A 26,311-nucleotide genomic window follows, 5' to 3' on the forward strand; every position below is an offset into this window, starting at 1 on the left:
CACAAAGTTGGGAGAATGGATCCTTGAATTAATAGGCAATCAGGGATCGAGATCGAGAGAAGCGATCCTTGAATCAATAAGCGATCGAGAAATCGGCTAGCACATTAAGAGCATCCCCAACAAGCTCTCCAAATTTTAGCTAAAATTTTTACTAATATTATTTTAACTATCAGATTTAAAAAACTTCATACATCAAACTCTCTAAATATTTCTCTACTTTTACTAAATATTATTTTTATTGGTTTTGAGCAACCACTTCTTAATAAATTTAACCGTCTTGAAAATCTACCTCAAATCCTATTAACTGCAGAAAACGTAGTGCTGCTTTTAACATTTATTGGTCGAAGTTGTGAGAAGGTCCTAGTTAATGCAGAAGACGTAAATGTATGGATTTAGCATTTATTGGTCTTTTTGTGAGAAGGATATCTACCTCCAATCCTTGTGCCAAAGCAAATATTTATTAGTCTTTTTGTGAGAAGACGTAGTGCTACAAAAGACCAATTCAAAAACGTGTTCTGCATTTAAATTTTCTGCAGATTGAGTGTGATGACACCATAAAAACAGGGAGTTGATTCAGTGAAAATTCCTCTCAACATCAATTTATTGACATTATTGTTCCTCAGGAAGCTCTTTGGGGTTTGGCCAAATTGCTTGCAGAATTGAATGGATAATAAAAAAGGCAAGACAAATACCTACTTTTTAACCGGTTGAATTGAACTCAATTAAATGCAACAAATAACTCAAGAAAAATAACTATCACTTTCAACAAACAAAGGATTGCTTAGACAGTTTATGAACAACTCATATGTATCAAATCTTTGAGGAGATAATTGCAAAACTCATATTCACTTTCAATTTTTGTTTTCTCGTTATGGTTTGTTATTCTTTTTACAAAATGCTTCTTATCAAGTCAAACTTTGATGAAGAGTTGGAGATAATTTCAAATCTTGTGATGGAAGAAGAAAGATCAACATCACAAGGTCGTTCTAAAAAATGCTGCACGTTCATCCGGTGTGATCACTTGTAAGCTGAGGAAGATCTTTTTTCGCGACTATTTTGTTGAACCACCAATATATCCTCACAAATATTTTCGAAGGATATTTCGAATGGGTCGTGATATTTTTTGCCGTATTCAATATGTGGTTGAAGTACACAATCCATATTTTGTCCAAAGAATAGATGGTTCCAAAAAGCTTGGTTTTTCTTCCCTTCAGAAGATTACTGCCACGCTTAGGATGCTTGCATATGGTGTTACAACTAATTTTATGGACGAATACTTGAAGATTGGAGAAGCCACCTTAATAGAGTCTTAAAAGGTTCGTTCAATCAGTGATTTCATTTTTTTCAGAAAAATACTTAAGGTCACCCAACAATAAAGACATTGCTATATTGTTAGCAGAAGGCGAAAATCGTAGATTTCCAGGCATGTTGGGGAGCATTGATTACATGCACTAGAAATGGAAGAACTGTCCAGCTTCGTGGCAAGGTATGTATCTTGATCATACTCACAAACCAATTATTATTTTGGAAGCAGTTGCTTCATATGATCTTTGGATATGACACGTTTTTTTTTGTTTTTACCTGGGTCTCATAATGATATAAACGTGCTGAAAATGTCATTTATATTTTTTGATCTCACTCAAGGGCGTGCTCCTTCTGTCTATTAGATTGTTAATGGTTATAACTATAATATAGGATACTACCTCGCTGATAGCATATATTCACAATGGGCGACATTTGTGAAAACAATTTCATCTCAACAAGGGAATAGGAGAAAACTGTAGTACCCTAGATAATTATCAAAAGATAATTAGGTTCTAATTAGAAAATTGGGATCTCTTGACTTTTCTTGAGTTGATCGAACTAGGAACGTTCGTGATTCCACCAAGAATGTTCGCAATTCCCACTAGGAATGTTCGCGGTTCCCGCCAAGAACGTTCGCGGTTTTTCCCCAAGAACAATCGTGGTCCCCATCACGAACGATTGTTGACGTATTGTACTGTGTGTCAGAAAGTACATCCCACGCCTTCAGCGTGTGTGTCAGATCGTACCACGAACAATCGCGACCTATGCCAAACGATCGTCTAACCCTAGGTTTTTCACGAATGTTCGCGATACGCTTGGCAAACATTCGCCAAAAGACAGGCTAGTTGATTCTTATACACTTCGATTTCTTCACCTGTAAATACTCCCCACCCTCGCCCTCTTCATCTCATTTCTGTCCAGTTCAATCAGTAAACCCTTGAGAGAGAGAGAGAGAGAGAGAGAGAGAGAGAGAGTGTGTGTGTTTTGGAGAGAGAGAATGAACTCTCTTGGTCTTTTTTCTTCAAGAGAGGTAACCTCCTTAACTTAAACCATTTCTTAAGTGATTCTAGCATTGATTAGTTAGATTTTGTAGCCTAGTTTACTGTTTTGCTATACCTTTAACTTGCTTAAAACCAATTTTGTGGCTTTTAAGTTCGAACAGCGTCTGAGACGAACGTTCGCCATTTGCTGGATGAACGATCGTCAAACTAACAGAAAGCCTAATTTGAGATGTTTAGGACTTAAGACTATTTTAGCTTGAGTTTAAGGCTGATGATATGTCTTTTCTCAAATTTCGAGATTGTGGAGCCTCATGCGGACTTTTTGGAGGAGCCAATGTAAGTGGGCTATCTTGTGCCAGTATTTTTATAAACATTGACCCGGTGCATTTTATGCTACGCTTTCAAAGAAAACCAAAGATTTCATTTTTAGCACTCAGAAAAGTATGAGATACTCTTATGCATGAAACATATAACATGAATTCCTTTTATATCTGTTAACTCAAAATATGCATAAAATGTATATTGCACTTCTTGAGAATATTAAAATGCGATGGGTTGTTACTTATGATGAAATGTGAAAAGGGTTTATAAATGTGGCCATCGGTACCATGTGTGCGTGTGTGTTTTTATAACTTAAAGGCAGTGCAACGCACCCTTGCTAAGGATATGGCCTCACCAGCCATTAGTCCTAAGTAATAGGGCTTAGGCTGACAGGGTTCCGTAGAGAGTAGTTGAGCAGACCAGTCCTTGCTGAAATGTAATGTACATGACGAGCACAACCTTACTTTGGGGGTTAACAGAGGTAGAGATATTTATGTAGTAACCTTGCTTTGTAGATAACACAAATAGTTATAAGCAAAGGAATGAATGACCTTACTTTGTAGATGATACAAGTAGCAACAAACAAGGTAAAAACATGGACTCATGATTATATAAAGCTAATATGTATAAAATGAATATGCTTATGAAAAGAAGGATTACAGTGATTTCTTAAAAAATAAAAATAAATACTTTTATCTACGTATGGACTATTCACATTCACACACTATCACCGGCTTTGTTGCTTACTAAATGGTGGACTTACCCCTTACTTTCTCCACCTGTAAAACATTTATGTTTTGCAGTGTTGCCAGTTAGGTTTTGAGTAAGAAGGATCTAGACGTAGACACGATCATTCGAAGGAATAACATCGATCAGATTATGTTTGAGGATTGATTTCTGGATTTTGAAGATCACTCATGGTAATTAATACTTTTGGATGATGTTGTAGGCTTAGCATTTGAGGTTTGATTGTGTATTAAGTTTAGTTTTGATCGATGATTTGCATAGTGTGATTTCAATTATTGTAATGACCCTTAGTAGATGCTCTGGTTGTAATTAATGTTTATAGAATATTTTATGTTTCCGCTGTGTAGTATTATTTTTTAAGGAGTAGAGATCTCTGAGTCTTATTTATGATAGAATGAGACTGGGAGACGAACCTTGAAGTTAATTAATTTCTCGGGGCGTTACAAAAACACTTTGCTATAGCCCAAGAGTCAGCAAGGAAAGATGTGGAGCGGGCATTTGGAGTACTTCTAGCACGATTTGCAATAGTACGTGGACCAGTACAATTTTGGAAACTTGAAACACTCAAAGACATTATGATGGCATATGTAATGTTACATAACATGATCGTTGAAGATGAGCGGACTAACAATGGAGCAGAAGACTTTGAATATAAACAACTCAATGAACAACTTGAACTAATGACTCTTGTGGCTACAAATGACTTTAATGAGTTCATTCGACACCATCATTTTATTAGAGACAGGATAACTAATTCTCAACTCCAGTTGGACCTCATCGAGCACTTATGGCAACTACATAGCGAGGCATAGGAACTATCGATTAGTCTTTTTTCTTCCTTGCTCGAAGTATTTTTCATTAGACAAAAACAATATCCACATGGATATTTTGATATTATCTTTGTCTTCTAGTCGCTTTCCTATTGGCTTTTCTTCATGTATTGTGTGATGGATAGAATATTTTGTGGAATTAGTGAATGATATTATCTAAGATTTAGTTTCGCTATTAACTTCTACTCCTTGTCCGGTTTGATCCCAACGAACCTCTACCATGTGTACTTTTCGATACAGTTAATAAATATTTGCTTATACAGTAGCACATGTAGAATTATCATGATTAAATTAGTCACAAATTATCATGATTAGCATCATTTACTACGTGGTAGAGAAAATGATTTGTAACCTTTTCTTAAGGTAACTATACTTGAAAACCATAAATATTGTTTCTAAAATATGATATATAGCATCAAATGGACAAACAAAAAACTATAAATCAAAGTCATAGTACATACATCTTTCATCCAAAGTCATAGTTAAATCATAAAGCACAAAATACGGAAAGCAAAAATAACCTTCAAACAATTTTGATGATAAGTCCTATGTCATGCCCCCGTTTTGAGATATAAAGAAAATGTGAACTTGAGCTATATGAAAAAAAAAAAAAAAAAAAAAAAAAAAAAAAAAGAAAGAAAAAGAAAAAGAAAAGAACATCCACACATTTCCATAGGATAACACAAGATAGGAAAATTAACTTTATATATATTAGTTTTTAAGTTAGTACAAAATAATGTCAGGGATCAACAAAAAAAAAAAACACCGTACAATATACAAAAGTTGGTCCGGTCTATGAAGATCTACTGTTCTAGGGAGGTTATCGCCATCCACTAAAAAAAAAGCTATACATAATTAAAAAAAATAATAATAATAATAAAAAAAAAAAAAAAAAATCCCTAACTATGAAATATTATTATTCAAAATAAACATAAACCCATTGATCCTCCTTAATGAGCCAAAACTTGGGGTCATTATATGTCGCGACCCCAATTGGGATTCTGGCTAGAAGAAAGATTATGAAAAGAGCCATCTAAAAAGTTTAAAGGGGAAAGGGGTAAGTTTGACGACTCAATAAGTAACACAACATAGTAATAACAGTATAACCTTTAAAACTTGATAGAACTCTTGAGTGCAATAACAAACCTTATAGATAAAAGAATTTATTAGATCAAATAAAGAAGAATGTAATTATTATTCATTTAGTATGTATGTTTAAACCCCTTTGATCTAACTCCACTTTTAACCATGAGCGGTGCATGTTTAACTTGTCTCAAATGACCCATATGAGCTCATCTTGTCGTTACAGGAGAAAGCTTTATCGGGATGTGGGCTTCCCTATGTGAAGGCCACCCTGCTGATAGCCCACACCTTCCCGTATCCGTCCTTCAATGTGGTTATCATACTATCCATATAACATATATGATTTGGATCGTTTGTAACATTATGGTGCCGCAGGATAAAACTTTATTCATATAGTGTACATGTAACATGTATAAATTTTGAGAACTCATTTATAACCATGTATAATTTCACCAACTTCATATGATCACATGAGATTCTAATCACATTTTATAACAAGAAAATTATCATGACTGAAATATAAAAAGGCAAGTAACTTTAGAATCATTAAAAATGAAGGAGTTTAAAAAATTCTCGATTTTTTCTTAGAAAAGTCTAATAAAATTTATGTCAGGTTTTTTGAGGTTGTGTTCTTTTACCTGGTGTTTTTTGAGTGGAGTTCACTACCTCCTACCTGTTGGGTTTTGGATACTACACGTTCGTTAGCTTCTCAGGAGGAGAGGGTGTTTGTTTTGATTTATAGGAGAAGGAGACGGGCGTTGGGCAAGGCAACAAGGGGCCATGGCTGCAGTTCTCTGAAATGTGGAGGCATGGTTGCAACGTGTGGAAGATGAGAGGAGATGTGGCTATGGAAAATTTTACCCTGAGACACGTTGAGGTTCTCGTTCTGTAGCTTAAGGGAGAAGACTTCTAGAGACTTCTATGTGATGTCGACCAAATAAAAGAAAAAAATCTCGTGTTATTATCTGCTTAAGCATGCACGTAGTGCTCATTGGAAAGTTGGGAATCTACTTAAAATAAAACTCAATTATGTCTTCATGAAAATCAGCTTCTTCTTTTTTTCTTTTTCTTTTTCTTTTTTTTTTTTCAAAAAATAACCTTTTTAACCTCTTTTAATAACATTTAATATCAAAAAAAAAATTAAAAAAAAAAATCTTTGAGTTCTCAAAAAAAAAAAAAAAATACTAAATTTTTCTAGGGTGTTATATCCTAGCTTGGCAAAATAGGACATAACTTTGTGTGGTGCAAGTACCACAAACAGTCCAATAAAAAACTATGGACTATGGAGTTCATCCTATACAAGTCTTTGCACTAATAAAATCGGACATAACTTACATTAAAATCATGGTCTACAAAAGTAAAAGAACTAACAAACAAAGAGTGCCAACGCGACTTTCAAGGATTTTCAATTTGATCTTCAATTATTGCCTTTTTGTGTCGGCGAACATATTCTTGCCCATCTTCATGCAATTGACTTATATCCATCAACATAAATTCCTTTATATCTCTCTCTCTTCTTCCAATCAAAACGCTTTTTCTCTAAGGCACAATTCCCCCTCTCTAAGGTGCACTTTCTATTGCTTAAGAAGAAACATCTCTTTGTCTTGCTCATGTGCTTCTCAAAAAATTTCATTTTCTTCTTCTTGTCTTCATTATGTCATTTAGTATCACAATAACACCCATATTTGGATCCAAATGTCTTGTGTTTGAGAAAGTAGTCACAAATTATTGGCCAATAAACCTTGTATTTTTGCCAATTTCCTTGAACGGCATCCTTGGTAACATAAAGCCACACCTCCACAAGCATATTGTCATCGGGTATAGTGAAGTTGCTACCCCGGCATGATTTTTTAATAGTAGGTTGAACCTCAACTTGGGGTGAAGCCTCCTGGTGTTCACTAATTTCATTTGAAAATTCTATAAAAATATCATCTTCATTTATAAGATTAGTGTAGTAACCACATTGGGGAGTTTGTGAATCCATCACTAAGCCAGAATCAATCAATATGTAAACTAATACAACACATGATCTACCTAATCCAAACAAAAGCAACTAAAAGAGATTGTTTCTAATCATCCTAATTTATGGTAAGATCATACATATGAAAAATGAATTCACGAAATAAAACATAGCACTCCCACAATCATATACCCCATCATACAAAATTCACATGGTAATGGTCAATGAAAGGTGAAACACCTCAAGGACATAGCCCAAACATGCTGCCTGATGACGATGCACCTACCAATTTTAGAGTATTCAAGAGGGAAAAGAATTGACTCTTGATCATATATTTAAAAAGGATGGTGGAAATCAAAACCTTGAACATAACTTGATTGGGAAGGCAACGGAATGTTGACAGATATAGTATCTTCCAAGCATGGAAGAGATACAATTCAAAGATGCTAATCCATAAAAAATAAAAGAAAAAAAGAAAAAGAAAAAGAAAAAAAAGAAGAAGATAAAAAAAAAAACCATTGGTTGATAAACTTTGAAGCATCACAATGGAAACTCAAGTTAAAACTCGAAAACTTGAGCTAATAACATATTCTACTGGTTGCAAGATGCCATAGGCTCTTAGGATCACTAAAATTTTGAAAGCAATGAAGTTTGACAATAAGTAAGCACTTAAACCATTTCTATGAAAAATACCATTTGAGGATGATGAAATTGAAAATTAAAAGAGTAACATGATTGGACTGCCAACAAAATGTCTACAAATGTAGCACCCTCACGCAATGCTACAATTTAGAAAGGCATTTAACAATACAAGATGTATATCTCTCATACATACAAAATGATGACCACGTGTGTAATAGAATTGCAAATGATCAAATGCTTTCGACCCACTTGTTGAAAAGATGATTGTATCATTTTGAACAACTGGACAACCTGAAATCTTTTACAGACTATTCACTCACCTCAAAGCTAACAAACAACACTGCTGAAATGTAGAAAAGTTCAACTCAAGCACATTTGCATGCTTGCATAATGTTGCAAACATAGACCAATTGAACCATGCTAATCTTTTTAAGTAATATCCTAAGACAGTTCAAAACTTCAACATTTTGGCATTTCATTCTCAAAATTCAAACAAGCATGCTTAACAGTTCAAAACTTATCCCAACTTATTTTCCTCCATAACATGCAAAGAACATGTGTGTAACTGTAAGGAAACATAGAGCAATGCAGCTCTACGCTTTAATCATATGTTAATTGAATGTACAAAACTTCTACATAAGCTAAACTCAAACAAAACATCAAGAAAACATCGAAAATATGCATCAAACGACTTAAAAACAGACTAAAAGTATCAACATCAGTCACATAACCATGCATAATATGTTTAGACAGGAAGCAATTGTCTATGAAAACTAAACTAACTAACCACAAAAATAGATCAGTCCAAATAGCCCAACAGTAGAACCACCACCACAAACTAATGGAACTAAGAAGGATAGAAAGGGTAAATAGAGTTAAGAAACAATAAAGAGTCTCACCTTCACCCTCACCAAGAAGGATAGCATATACATTTTCATGTAGACCCTGGCCCTTATTCCCTATAAGCTAATATTTTGTAACCTAACAAATGCTACAAAGCAATCAATATAAAACCCGATCGGCTACACCATTCCAAAACATTCAACCAATATCAGACCCAATTTTCAACCCAACATCTATAGTAGAGAATGTCTCAAACTAGAGCACACCTAAGAAGCCCACATCAAACAATTTAATGGACATGGGTATGTAAATGCAGAGAGAGAGAGGTACTGAAGCAAGTGATAGTAGCTTGCATTGTATGGGTTCACGGGCTCCCCTCCAAATTCTACAAATCACAAGCCATTTTGCTTATCATCCATTTGCAAAAATTTAAAGGAGAAAATTGAAGAGGAAAAGTGAAGCGTGAAAGAAGAGAAAATCGAAGAGCTATGGGAACAGGAGAAATCGAAGGGAGAGAGAGAGATTCATACCTTAATAAATCAAAGACACTAGATCAAACACAATCAGCGGGTAAAATTATTCTCCAAAACACCAAACATATCAATCCAAAAACCCATTTAACAACTATGGCAATACAACAAGTATTAAGTTCCAAGTTGTAGAAAATCATCAAAATCTCTAAAGTAGGTGCATAAAATAAAATACCCAGATGAAAAAAAAAAAATATCAAATCTTTTAAAAAAATTGAAATTTTTCATAACAAAACCTTCACCCAGTGTAGCTCAAGTGTAAATCAATGATAAAAGATAGTTAATAGTCTGTGTATCCTGTATTCTATAGCAGAGAGAGAGAGAGAGCAGTACCAAAGCAGGCGATGGAGCTAGAAGCGGCAGAGCATCCAGCGTTGCCGAGGTATCTCGGTTGCTTTGTTGCTTCTTTTGGTTCTTCTGTGGAGCTGGGGCGTGCTGCGAGAGGGAGAGTGAACAACAAGAAAAATCAGGAGGAAAAGTAAAGCGAAAAGGGAGAGGAAAAATGAAAAGAAAAGGCGTGAAGAGAATGTGAAAATGAAAAAAAAAAAATTCAATAGCACATGAAGCTTGTGCAAACTTGTGCGCCAGAGTTTGCTAAATTGGGCTTTTTTAAGATAACCAAATTTTGGAAAAAACTTTGTAATAAAGAGCTTGTTGGAGATGCTCTAAAGACAAAATCCAATAATCTAACGCATTAATGATGAAGCTTCTAGAAGAGTGGACTTTTCTTTTAATGGCGAATTTATTGCAAAATCTAATTAGCTAGTTTGTCCACTATCGACTTTCCAAATATAACTATGATTTGTTTTATTTGTCATTTTCCTTTTTGGATTTGTTTTCCTTGGCCCCAAGTAATCTTTCTACTAGCTATAAATACGTAGCTTGTGTTGTAATAAAGGAGTTGAATTTTGTTTGATCAGTTTATCAATAAGAACTAATCAAAGTTGAGTTTTTCTCTTTTATGCCTCAAACCTTAGATAAAATCTAGGTTTCAAAAAGTGTTGTGAGTCTCTTATTGTTTATCTTTGTGACCCACGATGTCATGCTGCATCAGATCCTCGCAACCCCTACGAAGAAAACCTAATCTCACAAACAAAAGCTTTGGGTTGGGAAGACCCCTTTCCACAACTTGAAGTTGTCACCCAATAAACGATCCAAACAAAAACTAGCCCCTTGTAGGAAGAACTATTGTACAAAAATCCCTAAACCCCCAAATGGTTTGTGTCACCCTTATTAAAGCTTGGAGCTTTGCTAACTTTTATCAGTAGAAGAGTTGGAACCAAACAAGTTTTTATTCTCCTTTGTTAACGCTAAGGCCAAGCTTGTTGCAAATGTTTTGATGACAACAAATTATATATTGTTGCTCTAATGTATTTATTTTAAGTATGATACTTGCAAGAAACATTTGAGCATACATTCTCAAAGGACCAAAAAGAACTAAAGCGATTTGGAATTCAAAGTAAGAATCCATTAAGCACTGAAGAATTCAAGGTTGAAGAATTTCTGTTTCATTAGAGTATTCCTGTAAAGCTCTTTTATGTTTGAACTCTTGAGGCTCTTTACCTTTTAATGAGGAACTTTCATGCATTTCATATATGAGTTTTTTATATAATAGATACGAAGGTGCATTAAACTTAGGTTTCATGAAAAATTGGCTAAGTGTGAAAAATGATTTTTCTCTAAATTAGTATTTTTCAAAAACAAATTACTAGTTTTTGTTCCTTACACATTAAATAGCCAATACGATTTTATGAGATTTTATTATAAAGTTACATTGGTTTACTAGATGAATCATTTGTAAATAAATTGCTAGAAATCGTATTTTGTAGTAAAATTGGATTTTGACATTTTGATTAAGTGGGAATTCAATTTTCTACTATTTTTTATTGAATCCAAACAGGGGTAATTTCTTATTTACATTGTAAACTTAAAGTAAATGTTTTCAATATAAATAAGGCTATTGGTCGGGATCAGTTCCTGAATCTGTCTCATTGAAGCCAAAAGACTATATTCCAAACGACTATATTTTGTATATAGGCTATAAATATATGGACGGAGCTCTTCTTAAAAATACAGAACTTACTATTCCAAATTCAAGCATTCAAGTGTTTTTTACATTCATCTTCCTCAAAACATTTTCAAGTTCAATTCATTCAAGAGTTATAGTCTTAGAAAGAAGAGTTATTATTCTATGAGCTTTATTTGTATATCATTCTCAAAAAGAAGAATTATTGTTGTGAGAGAAATCTCAAATCCTATGCACAATCAATTGTATTAAAAGGGTTGGTGTAACCTTTGTGAGGTGAGAAGAAGATATTCCACATCTTCAAAAAGAACAGTGTGTTCTTGCTGTATAAAGGCTTGAACTCCATCTGCAAGAAGTTTGGTTCAGTGGATTGAAATATCTAATGGTATGCTTGAGGAGTGGACGTAAGTTAGGGAGACCGAACCACGATAAATCGCCGAGTTTGAATCTCTTTCTCTATCTCTTTATTATTGTGATCATATTGATATTTTCTGTATTATATTGCATTTTATGTTGCTTTAAGTTATTTATTTAGTATAATTTTTATTAAAGGAAAAGTTTACAATCAACCCTATTTACCCCCTCTCTGGAGTTGATTATCTGGACAACAACCCACACGCCACCTTGAACGTATTCTCAACCAGTGGCTCACTCCTTATTCTCAAACTCTAGAATCCTTACCCTCGAAGAAAATGACATCAATCTTAGTCCTTTTTGGGTTCAAATACAAGGTCTACCCCTCTAAACACATGACCACAAAAATGCAATCATTACTTGAAAATGGCCTTGGAGGAGTTTTGGAATAGTTCGGTACAAATAATGAGTATTTCATTGAAAAAAATAATAGTTATTACCGAGGATGAAAGAAGTTTGAGTGAAATAGTTATTCATATTCATTAATTTGATTGTAACACGGGAGTAAAACACTTAATACACATTCTACTGTTTGGTACAATGTAATATTTAGGTGAATGGAATCATATTGTAATTGAATTTCCTAAAACATATTTATAATACAATTCTAATTTATATTTTTATGGTCTTTTCTCTTTATTTTTTTTTTAAAACATAATCAATTATGCTATAACATTATTTTTTTTTTTTTTAGGAATAATAGTAACAAAAAAAAAAAAAAAAAAAAAAAAACAGGAGCCACTTCGCTAGAACCAGAAGCAGACCAGAGAGAGAAACAAATATAATTCCGTCGATGTACCAAACTTAAAATGGCGTCTGTGTTCAACAAATATAGACACATTCGCTCCTGCACACTCCCCAAGCAGCCAAACCCCCAAAACCCTAGCTCCTTCCACTTCAACCATGGCTTCCATGTCTTCAAGCTCTCTCAGGCCCTTCTCTCGCTCCGTCACCACTGATCTCAACGGCCGCGTAAGAGTCCTAAGACTTCCTTGAAAACTTGTGCTGGAATTCAAACATTCGCACTCTTATAGATGTGTAGAGCCTGAGATTGGCGTAGTTCATATGAAAATTTAAAACGTGGAAACTAAGGAGACTGAGGAATTGTAATCACAATCTTCTTGTTTTATTTGGTTTTCTTATCAAAGGGTTTCTGCCTTGTGATTCTGTTTGTTAAATCGTTATTTGCCTTTGATGGGATGAATTCAGTTTGGTCGCAGAGAAATTAACACTTTTTGACAAATGGGTTGACGTTGTAGCATCCATGCTTTTGAAGATGATGTGACTATTTTGTTTAGTTGAACTGCATTTTCGAAATTTTGAAAACTAATGCAATATCTGACTTGAAATTCAAACTTGTTTACTTTTATAGATCCGTCCACTTTCTTGGTGAGCTTCGGATTCTGGGTTAAGTCTTGTTCTTTTTATCTATAAATCATCTGGGTTAACCTGTTTACCACTTGAGGAGAAAATGTAGGAAAAGAAAAAAAGCAAAAAAATGTAGTCCAGGTTTTATTGTTTTGGTCGTGGAAGTGGAGAAAACTATAATTATAAAATAATTTGACGTCATATTTTTCTGTGAAAGACAAACAATCGAAAAAAGCATCCAATTTGTCATCATCATTATTTATTATTATTATTATTTTTATTTTTTTCTAATTGTTTTCCTCGGTTTTGGGGGGTTTGATTCTAATTCTGATTGGTGTTTCTTCAGGGTTTAACGTCAAGGAACTTTTTGGTGGGTTTTGGGTTCAATAAATTAGCAACTTTTAAGGGGAACCGGTTGGTTGGGAGGTCATTCAAATTGAGTTGTTCGATGGAAAGAGAAATTGATGTTAGAACATCAGCGTTGGTTGACGGTGTTGCAGAGTGCTTAAATGGTATGCGTGGTGTTGTATTTATGCTTCAAAATCTGTTGTTTTCTTGATGCTATCCAAATGTATGGTTTTCATCATATTGCGGTTGTTGTTTTGTTTTGTTGGTGCAGAATTGGAGGTGAAGGAGCCAAGTATTTCAACGATGCTGCTGAATTTTGAGAACAAATTTGATCCTTACGAAGCAATGAGCACACCACTTTACCAAACAGCTACTTTTAAGCAGGTGATACTCGAGAAATTCTCACAAAATTTTGTATCTTTTAGTATTCAGGAGAGAGGGACATGAGTTTTACTCATTCAAGAAGTTAAATGTGGTTCAGGACCATGAATATGCAATTAAAATTATGTTTATAAAGTAAAGAATATTGGGTTAAATTCTATATGAGAGAGGCATCAGTTTTGTTCATTGAAGAAGTTAAATGCGGTGAGTACTATGATTTTGCAACTTAAATTATGTTTATAAAATAAAAACCATTGGAGTCTAGCCTGTGTAAATATGGCTTGGAAGAGAGGGACCTGAGTTTTATTAATTGAAGAAGTTAAATGCAGTGCACGACCATGATTATGCAGCTTAAATTAAGTTTATGTAACAAGAACTATTGGGTTAAATCCTTTGTTTGTTTGTGTATTAGGGAGAGAGAAGCCTTGGTAAATATGCCTTGGGAGTTATTAAGTACTATGAAAGTATTTGAGCTGTTGAACAATTTTGTGCAGTTACAGCTAGTTGTGTGGTTTATTGGGTTGGAAAGAAGGAAAATCTAGGAACTTTATCTGATTCACTCAGTGAAAGGCGTAATTGGTGATGTCATTAAGTGGATTAAGGGAGGTCATGGATGACCTTTGATCATCTCCAATATGGGAGTCTCCTTAGTGTATCTCGTTTGTGCTCTTCACTTTGTAATCGTAGTTCATCTTGAAGGAGGTCTTCTCTTCCTTCTCATCTAATTTCTTTTCTTCTTCTAATGTGCTATGTTTTTAAAGGGGGAAGAAATGTTGATACACACGATGTTCTCATTAGGTAATAGGCAAACTCTTCCTCTTTTCAATCTATATCACACTTTCCTTAACTTCTTTGCCAATGCGATTTAGCTTTCCTTTTTGCTGCTACTTTTTCCTGTCCAAGACCAATTGAAGTTTATCAATGCATACTCAATTGTTGTCAAACCTTTCCCAAATTAAAAAAAAAATTCTTTTCCCCTTGTTTATTGAGAGTTTTTGCTTTGCACAGCTTTCTATGTACCAAAAGTACTCGATAAGCTCCTTAATGCAATCCCAAACAGGCCCTTAGAAGTTTAAATCACTGAAAATATCTGTTTACTTTTTAGATGGACTGAATTAAGAGTGGTGTGTGAACCATGGGTTCATGCTTGGCAGTAACTACAATCATCTTGGCACACAACTCAAACACACGCACACAAGGATTGTGCTTTTGAATGGGTCGAATGCATAAAAGCATGAAATTTTGAACCCATCTGGACTTTGGATGTCTATATCTCAAATGAGGAGCGTGCTCATTGAGTATCAATCCTATGTGTTTATCTATGCTCTACAGTATCTTGATTGCCATGCCTTTAATACTCTGTTATGCAGCCTTCAGCAACAGAAAATGGCCCCTATGATTATACCAGGAGTGGGAATCCTACACGGGATGCTCTAGAAAGGTGAGACTTTTTGCTTGGTGTACAACTGCAGTTGAATCAGCTTTGTCGATCTCTGAATGGACTTGTCTTGTGCTTTTTTCTGTTTCACTGCTTCTGATGAGCTTTAAACTCTCTGTTTCTTAGCCTCCTGGCGAAACTTGATAAAGCTGATCGAGCATTTTGCTTCACTAGTGGAATGGCTGCTTTGGCTGCTGTTTCTCATCTTGTTGGAACTGGTTCTTTTCAGTGTCATTAATTTCTTATATTTTAGTTTCTTGAAGTTTCATATCATACAAAAACCCGTTGTCTGTGCAGGTTTAATTATTTTTTGTGCTACTCTTTGTATGCACTTACTCATTGGAAAAAAAAAAAAAATCCTTATTTGATTTTTCTGTTGGTTGCTGATTGCAAATTATTAAACTTGTCTGAAAATTTTCATTTTAATTAACCTTTTAGGTGAGGAAATTGTTGCTGGAGATGACCTGTATGGTGGTTCTGATCGGTTGCTGTCAAAAGTAATTCCAAAAAGGGGAATAGTGGTGAAGTTAGTATTTCTTTCTCCTTTGTTCGTCATAATTCAACTACAAGTGATATTTTACTTTATAAAGCTTGCAATGTGCAGGCGAGTAAATACAACTGATTTGGATGAGGTTGTGGCTGCCATTGGACCAAGCACAAAGCTTGTGTGGCTGGAGAGTCCAACCAACCCTCGACTGCAAATATCTGATATTAGAGTATGATGTCTTGTTCTAAAATCATGAAATTAGGTTATTGACTGCTATACTTGGTTGTTTATTTGTGGCAAGCCCATAAGTAACAAAGAGAAATAAATTATTTGGCTATTCATCTGCCAAGATATGATGCTTAATAGCTTATATGTTATGTGAAACAAAGGGACTTCCTGGTAATGCTGCTTGAGAAGGTGGCCAAGATACCGAGGGACATTCTCTTGGGTGGATGGCATAAACTGAGACTTTCTTGCAGGATAGAGATTTAAAAAAGCTTTAGTTTTTCAGACTGAATTTCTAGTTATGAATATCTCGTAATTAGTTATTCCATGGTTTGTGTTGTGTTTTATAGTTCACTCTTAAGATATCTATATTTTGAGGTTTAAATCTAAGAGTTCAGAACCAGGGTTTGTAATGTAAAGAATGTTGCAGATTGTGGACATTGGATGCATCTCTTTGTTGACTTTATCTCGTTGGATAAGAAGCACAGCTTATAAATTTATCAAGGCTGACATGGCAGGCTCAAACCATTGTTAACACTAGGATTTGTAAAATAAGAGGAAAAAAGTATTTCCTCTATGGAAATAGGCATCTAGCTTCCTGGAGCTGATGAAAGTCATAGAAGCTGATATAAACCTGGATTTGTATTAGTACAAAGCCTAAAAATTATCTGCATTCTTTTAAGTAAATACTTTCTCTTTGAGATTGTCCTTTCCCTTATGCTTATCATTTTAAAGTCTAAATTCTCACGAAAGTGCTGCAATCTGGAAGATGGTGCCGATTTGTCTTTTTTTTGGTGTGTTTTGAAGAAAAGAAATAATAGGCGTTTCGAAGACTTGGAGAGTTTCTTGGAGGATATTTTAGCTTCTTGTTCATACTTTGTATCTTTGAACGGTGGCTTTAATGTCCCCACTGTCGCTTAGTTATGTTGATTTCGTTTTTTCGTTTTTCTCTTTCTAGTTAAGTGATTCATTTTGTATACTTCCGGTGTACTTAAGGGTGCCTTATGCTTTTAATAAGACTTGATTTAATCTCATGGAAGCCTCCGTTTTTTAACCAAGGCTTTCCAGCCTGGAGTTTATGCGACTAAATTTACTTAATCTCATGGTTGAAGGAGGGAGGGAGTTCTCACCTAAGGGTCTCTTTCAACCAAGGCTTTTCAGTTAGGGTTTAGGCTAGTAAATTGACTGACTTAAAGAGAGGGAGGAAGTTGGGTTGACTGATGGGGAGTTGGGCGTGAGAGAATACTAGTAATAGTTTTTATTAGTATTATTATAAGAATAATTGAATTTTGCATTATAATGATTAATAATGTCAAGTAATAATTCATTGGCCAAGGACATAGAATTAATTATACTGTTGTTTCTTCCTCTATATATAAACCTTTCATACTTTTTGAATATGAAAAGATTGTGTTTTCTAGAGATTTTTAGCTCTGATATTAAGTAAACTACACCAACCTCCCTGAAGGTTTCGGCAAATATAAGAGATTTACCTCTTATTTGTGGAAATGACTCACCATTCCTTGAGGTTTGTGATTATAAAACAGATTCATTGTACCATTGGTTATGTGCCACTACAAATTATGACAACATATACACACACACACACACACACACACACACATACACATATATATTCAAAGTGAATTTTCATCTAAAGTAACTTTCAATTATTGGTTACTAAGAAGACTGATTAGATGACTACGAAAATCAGGAAAAAAAAGGATAGCAGCCTAGGGAAACTGCTGTGATTGGGCGGAAAGCGTTAGTGGGTGGCTTTTTAAGTCCACCGTCAAATCCCAAGGCTCAACGCTGGACAGGTAGTGGAAACTACCAAGCTGGAGTATGGTAGGGTTAGAAGGAATTTTCGATGAAGTGGTGAAATGCTTAGAGATGAACATTTTATTTCTGAAAATAGGAGGTCAAATCTCAAGAGAGGTTGGTGTAAATTTTTTTGTTTTGATAAATAAGTCAATCTCATTAGAAAGCAAAGAGGCGCAATACAAGTATACAAGAAGTATTCAAGAGACACCCAATTAGGGAGAGGAAGAACACATATCCAAAAATTCTAAACAATTAGAAAAACAAGAGTTGTAAGCTGTCATCCTAATATAGAGAGATTTGAACATAACCCTCTGCCTTCTCTGCTATTTGTCATTGTGATGGAGGTTTTGGGTTAGATGATTTCTGCTACAGTGAGTGGGGGTTTGTTGTCTGGCTTCTCTGTGGGGACTGGGAGTATTGGTGGACTTGATATCTCTCATTTTCTGTTTGCAGATGACACTCTAATTTTTTGTGAGGCAAACTCAGATCTCCTCCGTCATTCGCGATGCTTGTTCTTGTGTTTTGAAGCTGCCTCGGGCTTGAAGTTCAACTTGGCTAAGTCAGAATTGTTTCCCATAGGTTTGATCAATAACATAGAAGGTTTGGCTAGGATCTTGGGTTGCAGGGCCTCGTCTTTGCCTATGAAGTACCTTGGTCTTCCTCTGGGTGTTTCTTTTAAAGCCAAACTTATTTGGAATGACATTATTGAGAAAGTTGAACGTCGCTTGGCTGGTTGGAAGCGGTTATACTTGTCTAAAGGGGGTATGATTACCTTATCAAGAGCACTTTGTCAAACTTGCCAACCTTCTTGTTGATGTTTCCCCTCCTGGCTACCGTTGCCAGTCGAATTGAGAAGTTAAGCGAGATTTCCTGTGGGGTGGTATGGGTGAAGAGGTCAAATTCCACTTGGTTAGCTGGCCCAAGCTTTGTTCTCTGATCATTGAAGATGGTTTGGGGGTTTAAAATTTGCTTATGTTCAACCGAGCCCTTCTAGGGAAGTGGTTATGGCGTTACACCTATGAGAGAGAGGCTCTTTGGAGAAGGGTAGTTGGCGTCATATATGGAGATCAGTGGAGTGGGTAGCCTTTAAAGTTTTTTAAGTCTGGTATAATTTATCTTTAAAGTTTGAAGTCCGCTCTTGAGACCGTGTTTTTCCTTAAAAGTAATTTATCATCAGTTATAATTGCTTATTTGTAATTATTTTATTGTTGACTATACTTTGATTGTGGTTTAGCATTTGGCAATTGAACATTATTGCTGATAGTGTTAGGAGATGTGTTCATAATAACTAAAAGCTAGGCATTTCTTTGTAGATGTAAATCTTTGTTACTTATTTTTATGATTTGTTCCTTCATCTTATTTAATAAGAACTTTCGGTACATTATTCCGTTTTAGGTTTCTCTCTCTGTTGATAAAATCATAATCAATATGGGAAGGTGCTTCTTTCTAATGTTTTTCTATTGGGTAATTGATCACTTTCCAGAAAATAGCAGAGATGACTCATGCACATGGTGCTCTTCTGTTGGTGGATAATAGTATAATGTCCCCTGTATTGTCACAACCCCTGACACTTGGAGCAGGTTATCAAAATGCTATAGATGTAAAGTTGGTTTTTTACCAATTAAGATATTTCTCCTTAGAATCTTGTATATTTACTGGTCCTTCTTCCTTTTAGATATTGTTATGCACTCGGCTACAAAATTTATTGCTGGACATAGTGATCTCATGGCGGGTGTGCTTGCTGTGAGAGGGGAAAGGTTGTATCTCTTGCTCAGTGCTTTCAGATTGAACATATAGCATACATCTTTGATTTTTTTTTCTACTATTTTAATTTCATTTCATTTCATATGTTTCCTTATTATAAAAAGAAATCATTTCATTTGTTGGAAATTAATGACCCATTTGGAAGTGAGTGTTAACCTTGTAGCTGACTAAAATAGCATGCTTTGATGTATTTATGGACTGAAAACCTTAAGAGCATGATTTTGTAGTTCAAAATTTGTAGAAGCTTTTCATGATGGTGGTCTGATGCAAGTTTCACTTGGTTCCAAAATAAATAAATAAAAGAAAACTCAACTCCATGATGAAAAATAGATTAAGAATCAATCTATTTGTTTACCTATTACTCTCATTATCTAACATTGAGTTATCCAGTCCCTTTTGCAGGAGTTTTTGTCAAAGTCTTTGGTTCTTATGCTATTTCTTGTTTGCTCCTTGAGATTAATTTTGAAATGGAATTAAGATACAGGATATATATTGATTCATCTAATGGCTTAGGGTGCGTTTGGTATACGGAATAGACCTGGGAATGGAATAGATATTTCGTTGTTTGGTTAGTTATTATTTTTAGGAATAGCTATTCCATAGGAATAACTATTATGCAAAAGGTGCTATTCCCCTCAGAAAGGAGAGAAATAGCTATTCCTTTCCTGCTGGGAATGGAACCCCAATTATAATTGGCACAAAATCCCTCAGGTCTCTCTCTCTCTCTCTCTCTCTCTCTCTCTCTCTCTCTCTCTCTCTCTCATCACTTTTCTCATGTTGTTTTGTCTATTACTGTCTCCTCAAATTGATTCAGAGGTAAAAATTCAATCCCTTCATCAATATTCTCCATTTTTTTTTTCTTTTCAGAATTCTCTTCATCAGTTGTTGCTAAGATGGCTGTTGAGAAACTCTGTTATTTGATTTATTTTCTGGGTTCGATTCTCTTTGGTTTACAAAACCTATGCTTTATTCATATCCTCTGTAGCTGTTGCTCAAATTCTCGTCCAATATATTTATTCTCAGTCGTTTTTTATCAAAAGCATATTGTGGCTTTTCATCTCTCATCGTTACATTTTTGGACGTTATCAACCCCCTCAAAAGACAGAGTATTTCCACATTGACGCTCTTCATTTGCATTCCTGCAAGTGAGCTCTCAAGTTGTCCTCTTTTCTTGAAATTGATTAGTTTTGGAGAGTTGGGTCTCTGTTTTCCTAGATGGGTACTGCTTCTGCTGGGTACCCCTTTGGAATTACTGCCCATTCCCATGGAAAAATTGGTTCTTTGCCTCATAGAATGGACTGCCCAAGCTCTAGCTTCCCTCTAGTTATTTTAGAGGATGATTTTGACAATCCCTGGCTGGTGGATCAACCAATTATTTTAGATGCTAAACGCCTTTTGTCTAAACTGGAGTGTTGGTGTTTCAAGAAGATACTCGGGAAATTCAACTTCTTGTCCATAATCTAGCTATCCTTTTTCGGTAAATTTCAATCTCCTCTATCCTTCTTGGTGCACTGGTAGAAGAAAGACTTTCGTTTTGTTGTGTTTGTCTCAATGGAATTTGATTAGCCAAAAAAAAACACTTCCTAATTGATTGGAAAAGAGAACAAAGTTGAAATTCTAAAATGACAACGAAGATGATGGGTGAAGAGATTCTGTTTTATATCTGAGAAGTTTTGTCTTGTTGAAACAAAGGATCAGTTTGTACACGAAGAGATTCTGGCCGTACTAATGACTTCTGGACAAGATGATGGGGGCCCAAATAGAATCATGGGACATCTCTGGTTATGAATATGATTATATTGGGTATTCTTGTGTGGCATGAATTGGGAAGGAAAAAAAAAAAAAAAAAACCCTACAGTTATAACATGTTTAAAATGAAAAGAAAAGAAGGTCTATGAAAGTGTAAATTAGAATTGTATTAAGAAATTTGATTATGATATGATTCCATTCACGGGTGTATTCCATTGTACCAAATGGAATACATATTCAGAGTTCTGTTCCAGTGTTACAGCCAAACTAATGAATAGGAATAGCTATTCCATTCTATCTTATTCCATTTCCAGTAATAGCCTTTTTTCTCAATGGTTGTTATTTCCCGTACCAAATATGTCCTTGGTGTTTTTCCTTGTAGTTTTATTAGTATTATTATTATTATTATTTTTTATGTATGCTTGTGTTGCATGTGTGTTTGTGTGTGTGAGAGAGAGAGAGAGAGAGAGAGAGTGTGTAAAAATCTCCCTCCTTCCATCTGAACCACAAGGAACAAACTGTTATGCAATATGGGGATTTAGATTCTGTGTCTTTGGCTTCTTAATTTTCAAGGTTGACAACAAATTGGGCTTTAGTGGTAAAATACACTGGCTTGGTGGTTAGAGTGAGTCTAGATTCCCTGTTTGTAGTCCTATGAATGCTTGCATTACAGGTGTGTGTGTGTGTGTGTGTGTGTGTGTGTGTGAGAGAGAGAGAGAGAGAGAGAGAGAGAGAGTAAAAATCTCCCTCCCTCACTCCCAACCACAAGGAACAAACTGTTATGTACGAGGATAAGGAGATTTAGATTCTCTGCTCTTTGCCTTCTTAATTTTCAAGGTTGACAACCTATAAAGGTTGACAACAAATTGGGGTTTAGTGGTAAAATACATTCATTGCTCCCCCAAACCCGTTGATTATCGCAGTACCACAAACCTAGAAATATTATCAATTGTTATTCTCCTGTTTCTTAACTTGTTAAGTGCCATATTTATATTTGCGTACGTTAGGACAAATGCATTTGAGAGATGCTGTGTACCTTAGGTTCAATTTGAAATTCACATGCTCTGACTACTGCTCTCCTCATGCTCTACGCTCTAGTATCTGGTAATCCTTTTTTATCTTGGGTGTTATATGTTATAACTTGTTATTTCTGTGCTATCATTTTTCTTGCCTAATCTTTGTATGTTTGTCCCAAATTTATTATTATGGATTTTATTCTCATTTCATTTCTTTCTATAATTTTACCCACTGTTCTCATATTTTACAGCTTGGCAAAAGACTTGTATTTCATACAAAATGCAGAAGGCTCTGGGTTAGCTCCATTTGACTGCTGGATCTGTTTAAGAGGAATTAAGACGATGGCTTTACGAGTTGAAAAGCAACAGGTGCTATTTCAAATCTTCTTTAAATACCTTTTTATATTTTTCTTTCTAAAGACCTCAAAGGATATAGAGCTTTTGTTTATTTGTTGTGGTATTTATTGGATTTTCGACTTATTTGATTCAAATGGTACGCAAAATCAAGATATGTTAGGAATAGGAATTGCTTTTCCTAGGAATCAGTATCCCTGAGAATACAATTATTATTCCTATTGATTTGTTTGGTTACAGCATTGGAATAGACCCTAGAGTTAGTAAATATCTTATAATGCCTCTGTTCCATAATGTTTGCACAAGTTTCCAGATAGACACTTTTAGAAAAAAAACAAGTCATTTAATACCTAGTCATCTCAAATTTCCAATACAACTCTCCTAGCTTATCCTTAAAAGAATAAGGATGTACGTTGGAAAAGTACACGTGAAGGGTATGGTGAAAAAGATAATAGTTTGGAGACCAACTTGCAGATGTATTTACAAAGTCTTTGTGTTGTAATCAGTTAGAGTTTATTTGTTCCAAGTTGAGCTTATATGATATATATGCTCTAGCTTGAGGGGAAATATTAGAAAATGGGGGTAGTATTGTAATCCAAAGGGAATGGATCAGGTGTCCCTATTTCTAGAATACTGTACCAGCTGTCCTTTCCTCTAGAATGATGTATTTTACTTCTATAAATAGTAACATATGGTGAGGACCAGGAATATACTGAGCCTCTCTTTTGTGAATCCCTATAGTTTTCCTGGTTCTTTACTAAGCTTTAATATGATTTCCAAATGCTAAACTCATTGTCTTCATTCTTGAAAAGGAAATGATTTCTTTCAGTGCTGCCTTTGTTCTTCTATGTTTTCTGTTGCTTTGGGTTTTCTTGTTCAAAACAGCTGCTTTTGCATCTTTGACAGGAGAATGCCCAAAAGATTGCTGAATTTCTTGCGTCCCATCCACGAGTGAAGGAAGTTTACTATGCCGGTCTTCATGATCATCCTGGACATGACTTGCATTATTCTCAGGTACTGTCATCAGATGGATTTCTAATATCGATACTGCAATAACCCCTAGCCACTGGCAGATGTTTATATGTTCACCTCTTGCAGGCAAAGGGTGCAGGGTCTGTGCTTAGCTTTTTAACGGGCTCACGGACACTCTCAAAGCATATTGTTGAGACTACCAAGTACTTCAGCATAACTGTTAGTTTTGGTAATCATCTTTTCCACCTATAGTTCCACACAAACATTGAAAAAGAATGAAAAGACCATGAAAGGGAAAATTTTAATTTTACGTGATCGGTTTCTAAGGTATCATCACATGGTTAAAGAAAATTGATGATAATATGGAAACGTTTAATCTTGATTATTATATTACGCAAGAACTCATATATGTCTACAAACCATCCCCAATTTTAAATCTACCAATGTGCCCTCACTCTCTCCACCGAACTGTCTCTTTGTGTGATACTTCTATGTGCTTTGCATTTGCACTTGTCTAGTACATTTTTGCAGTGTCATGTTAGATTGTGGAACATGGAACAAAAAGAATGCCAGAAAAAAACTGCATAATAAGTAATGTTCTCTTTATTGAGAAAATTAAAGGGTGAGTTATTTCTCTGCCTTTGAAAATTGGTAAACATGTGTTTCCTTTTAAATTTGAAATTTCACTATATTAATATGTAGCGTTGACAAAACTCTGGATAATCCTCGCAAGTGTTGCAACGTAGTGATTGATTGGTGTTATGGGTAAAAATAGCGGAAAAACTCCTGATCACATGCTTCTTCACTGTGATATCGTGAAGAGGGTTGTGAAATATGATTTTTCAGATGTTTGGAGTAGACTATGTTATGCCCAGGCGAGTGGTGGAGCTCATGGTATATTGAAAATGAAGGTTTTTTCCGAATGATTTTAATATTTTTTGAATGTTTTCACTTGTTTAATGTGGTGCATTTGGAGAGATGAATTCTCGAAGTTTGAGACATAGGAATAAAAAATAGTTTCTCTATGGCCTCCTCGTTTTGAAACATCTTGGCTTTGGGGTCAACCCCAGTAACAAAGAAGGAATCCATAAAACTTTGGATCCAACACCATGATAAAATACTGCCCTCATGATTAGACCATGTCCCTGAGATTTGATAAAAGAAAGGTGCATTAGCAGTTATTACGTTGTAATTGGATAAGTTATTAGGAATATGACAGAAAGAAAGACCAAGGAAAGAAAGAAGAATGCACCAAAATGCAGGTGCTGCACCAAATGCTGGCGGTTGTTTATTCTTGTAAGGGAATGCAACAAAAAGACTTGGAAATAAGAATAATGAAACAATTACATGGATTGGGAGAAGACGAATTCAGAGCTACACCTTTGTTTTCTTAAATCCCTCTTTGAGTGGTTCTCTGTTAACACCTTTCTCAATATCTCTAACTTTGTAGAATTTTGTGCTTTCTTTCCCCGTTCTTAATCTTGCTGGGTGTTTTTCTCTTGTATGTCTTGTGTGCTTGGTTTGTGCCCCCTGTGCTTTTAATAAATTTGCTTTACTTGTGAATTTTTTTTTTTAGAAATCTGGAGTTATGGAGTTTGTCAATTTCTCACTTTGAAAAAAACCACGTGGTTTCTCTCACCCATCTACTTCCAAAATAATATCTAAGTAAACAACTAAAAGAGAAGTAGGAGATTTCCTATAAAACTGATTTGAGCAGCCAATTTGAGTACACTAATGTTGATTCATTGTAGGATATCTGGTTGTAAACTTTTTCAAGAAAAGATCTGGTTGGAATCGTGTGTTAACATTCTGTTGTGTGGAGTTTAGAATAGTTTTTGAGAAAATGTTTAAGCTTTTGTAATTGTTTTTTATGTGGTTTCTCATTTGCAGGGAGTGTGAAGTCCCTCATAAGCATGCCCTGCTTTATGTCCCATGCAAGCATACCAACTGAAGTGCGTGAGGCCAGAGGTTTAACTGAAGATCTTGTTCGTATATCAGTGGGGATAGAGGATGTGAGTGATTTAATTGCTGATTTGGACAATGCACTTAGAACTGGGCCTCTGTAGGTGCTCAAGGGAACCTGAAACAGCTTCAAATGTTTAACGTGCTAATCATATTCTTATTTCTACTCTGGATTCTTCTGAAAAGAAAAAATACTTTTCAGTTGCTTTTGAGATATATGTATCCATATTTGAGGAAGAAATGCATGTAGCCCGAATCACTATTTTGTGGAAATGCGAGTATTTTATATGCTGGTCAAAGGAATCTTTGAAAAATGAAATTTTTGAGATTCTTCCATGATCTGCTTAGATCCTCTAGACTGGAACTTATTAAATTATCACTCATTTTTATTTTGTGGGCCATAGCTTGTGAAAACCTGTTCTCTAAAAGCAGACGTAAAATTCGTGTAATTGTTTTTATGCCGGAAACGATTGAATTTTCTTTTGGATTATTTCATTGAGAGATCATATTCTATTAATAATGCTATATATCATATAAACATTTCATATATACTAAGAACTTGACCATGAAATAGTAACGGTGAAATCTTTGTAATGGTAAAATCTAATCTTACCGTGAAGTAGATTATTTTCATTTAACTTGAAGTGGTTCTTTTTCATTTCATTTTGAAATAGAGAAGATCATGTTCTTGCTAATTGCCACCTGTTCAGCCACACAAATT

General features: G+C 35.0%; 1 protein-coding gene across 1 annotated transcript; it reads left to right on the forward strand.

The window, feature by feature from the left end:
- Positions 1-9,606: 9,606 nt before the first annotated feature.
- Positions 9,607-25,926, forward strand: LOC133873230 (cystathionine beta-lyase, chloroplastic). The gene is made up of 14 exons (XM_062310963.1): positions 9,607-9,711; positions 12,453-12,674; positions 13,417-13,582; positions 13,690-13,802; positions 15,170-15,240; positions 15,364-15,455; positions 15,676-15,763; positions 15,842-15,953; positions 19,257-19,353; positions 19,449-19,530; positions 22,554-22,671; positions 23,563-23,670; positions 23,755-23,857; positions 25,519-25,926. The coding sequence occupies exons 1-14, from the start codon at positions 9,607-9,609 to the stop codon at positions 25,692-25,694; spliced, it is 1,653 nt and encodes a 550-aa protein (XP_062166947.1). The 3' UTR covers positions 25,695-25,926.
- Positions 25,927-26,311: the final 385 nt, after the last annotated feature.

The sequence above is a fragment of the Alnus glutinosa genome, chromosome 7 (genome assembly GCF_958979055.1).
Source record: "Alnus glutinosa chromosome 7, dhAlnGlut1.1, whole genome shotgun sequence".
NCBI classification, from domain to species: domain Eukaryota; kingdom Viridiplantae; phylum Streptophyta; class Magnoliopsida; order Fagales; family Betulaceae; genus Alnus; species Alnus glutinosa.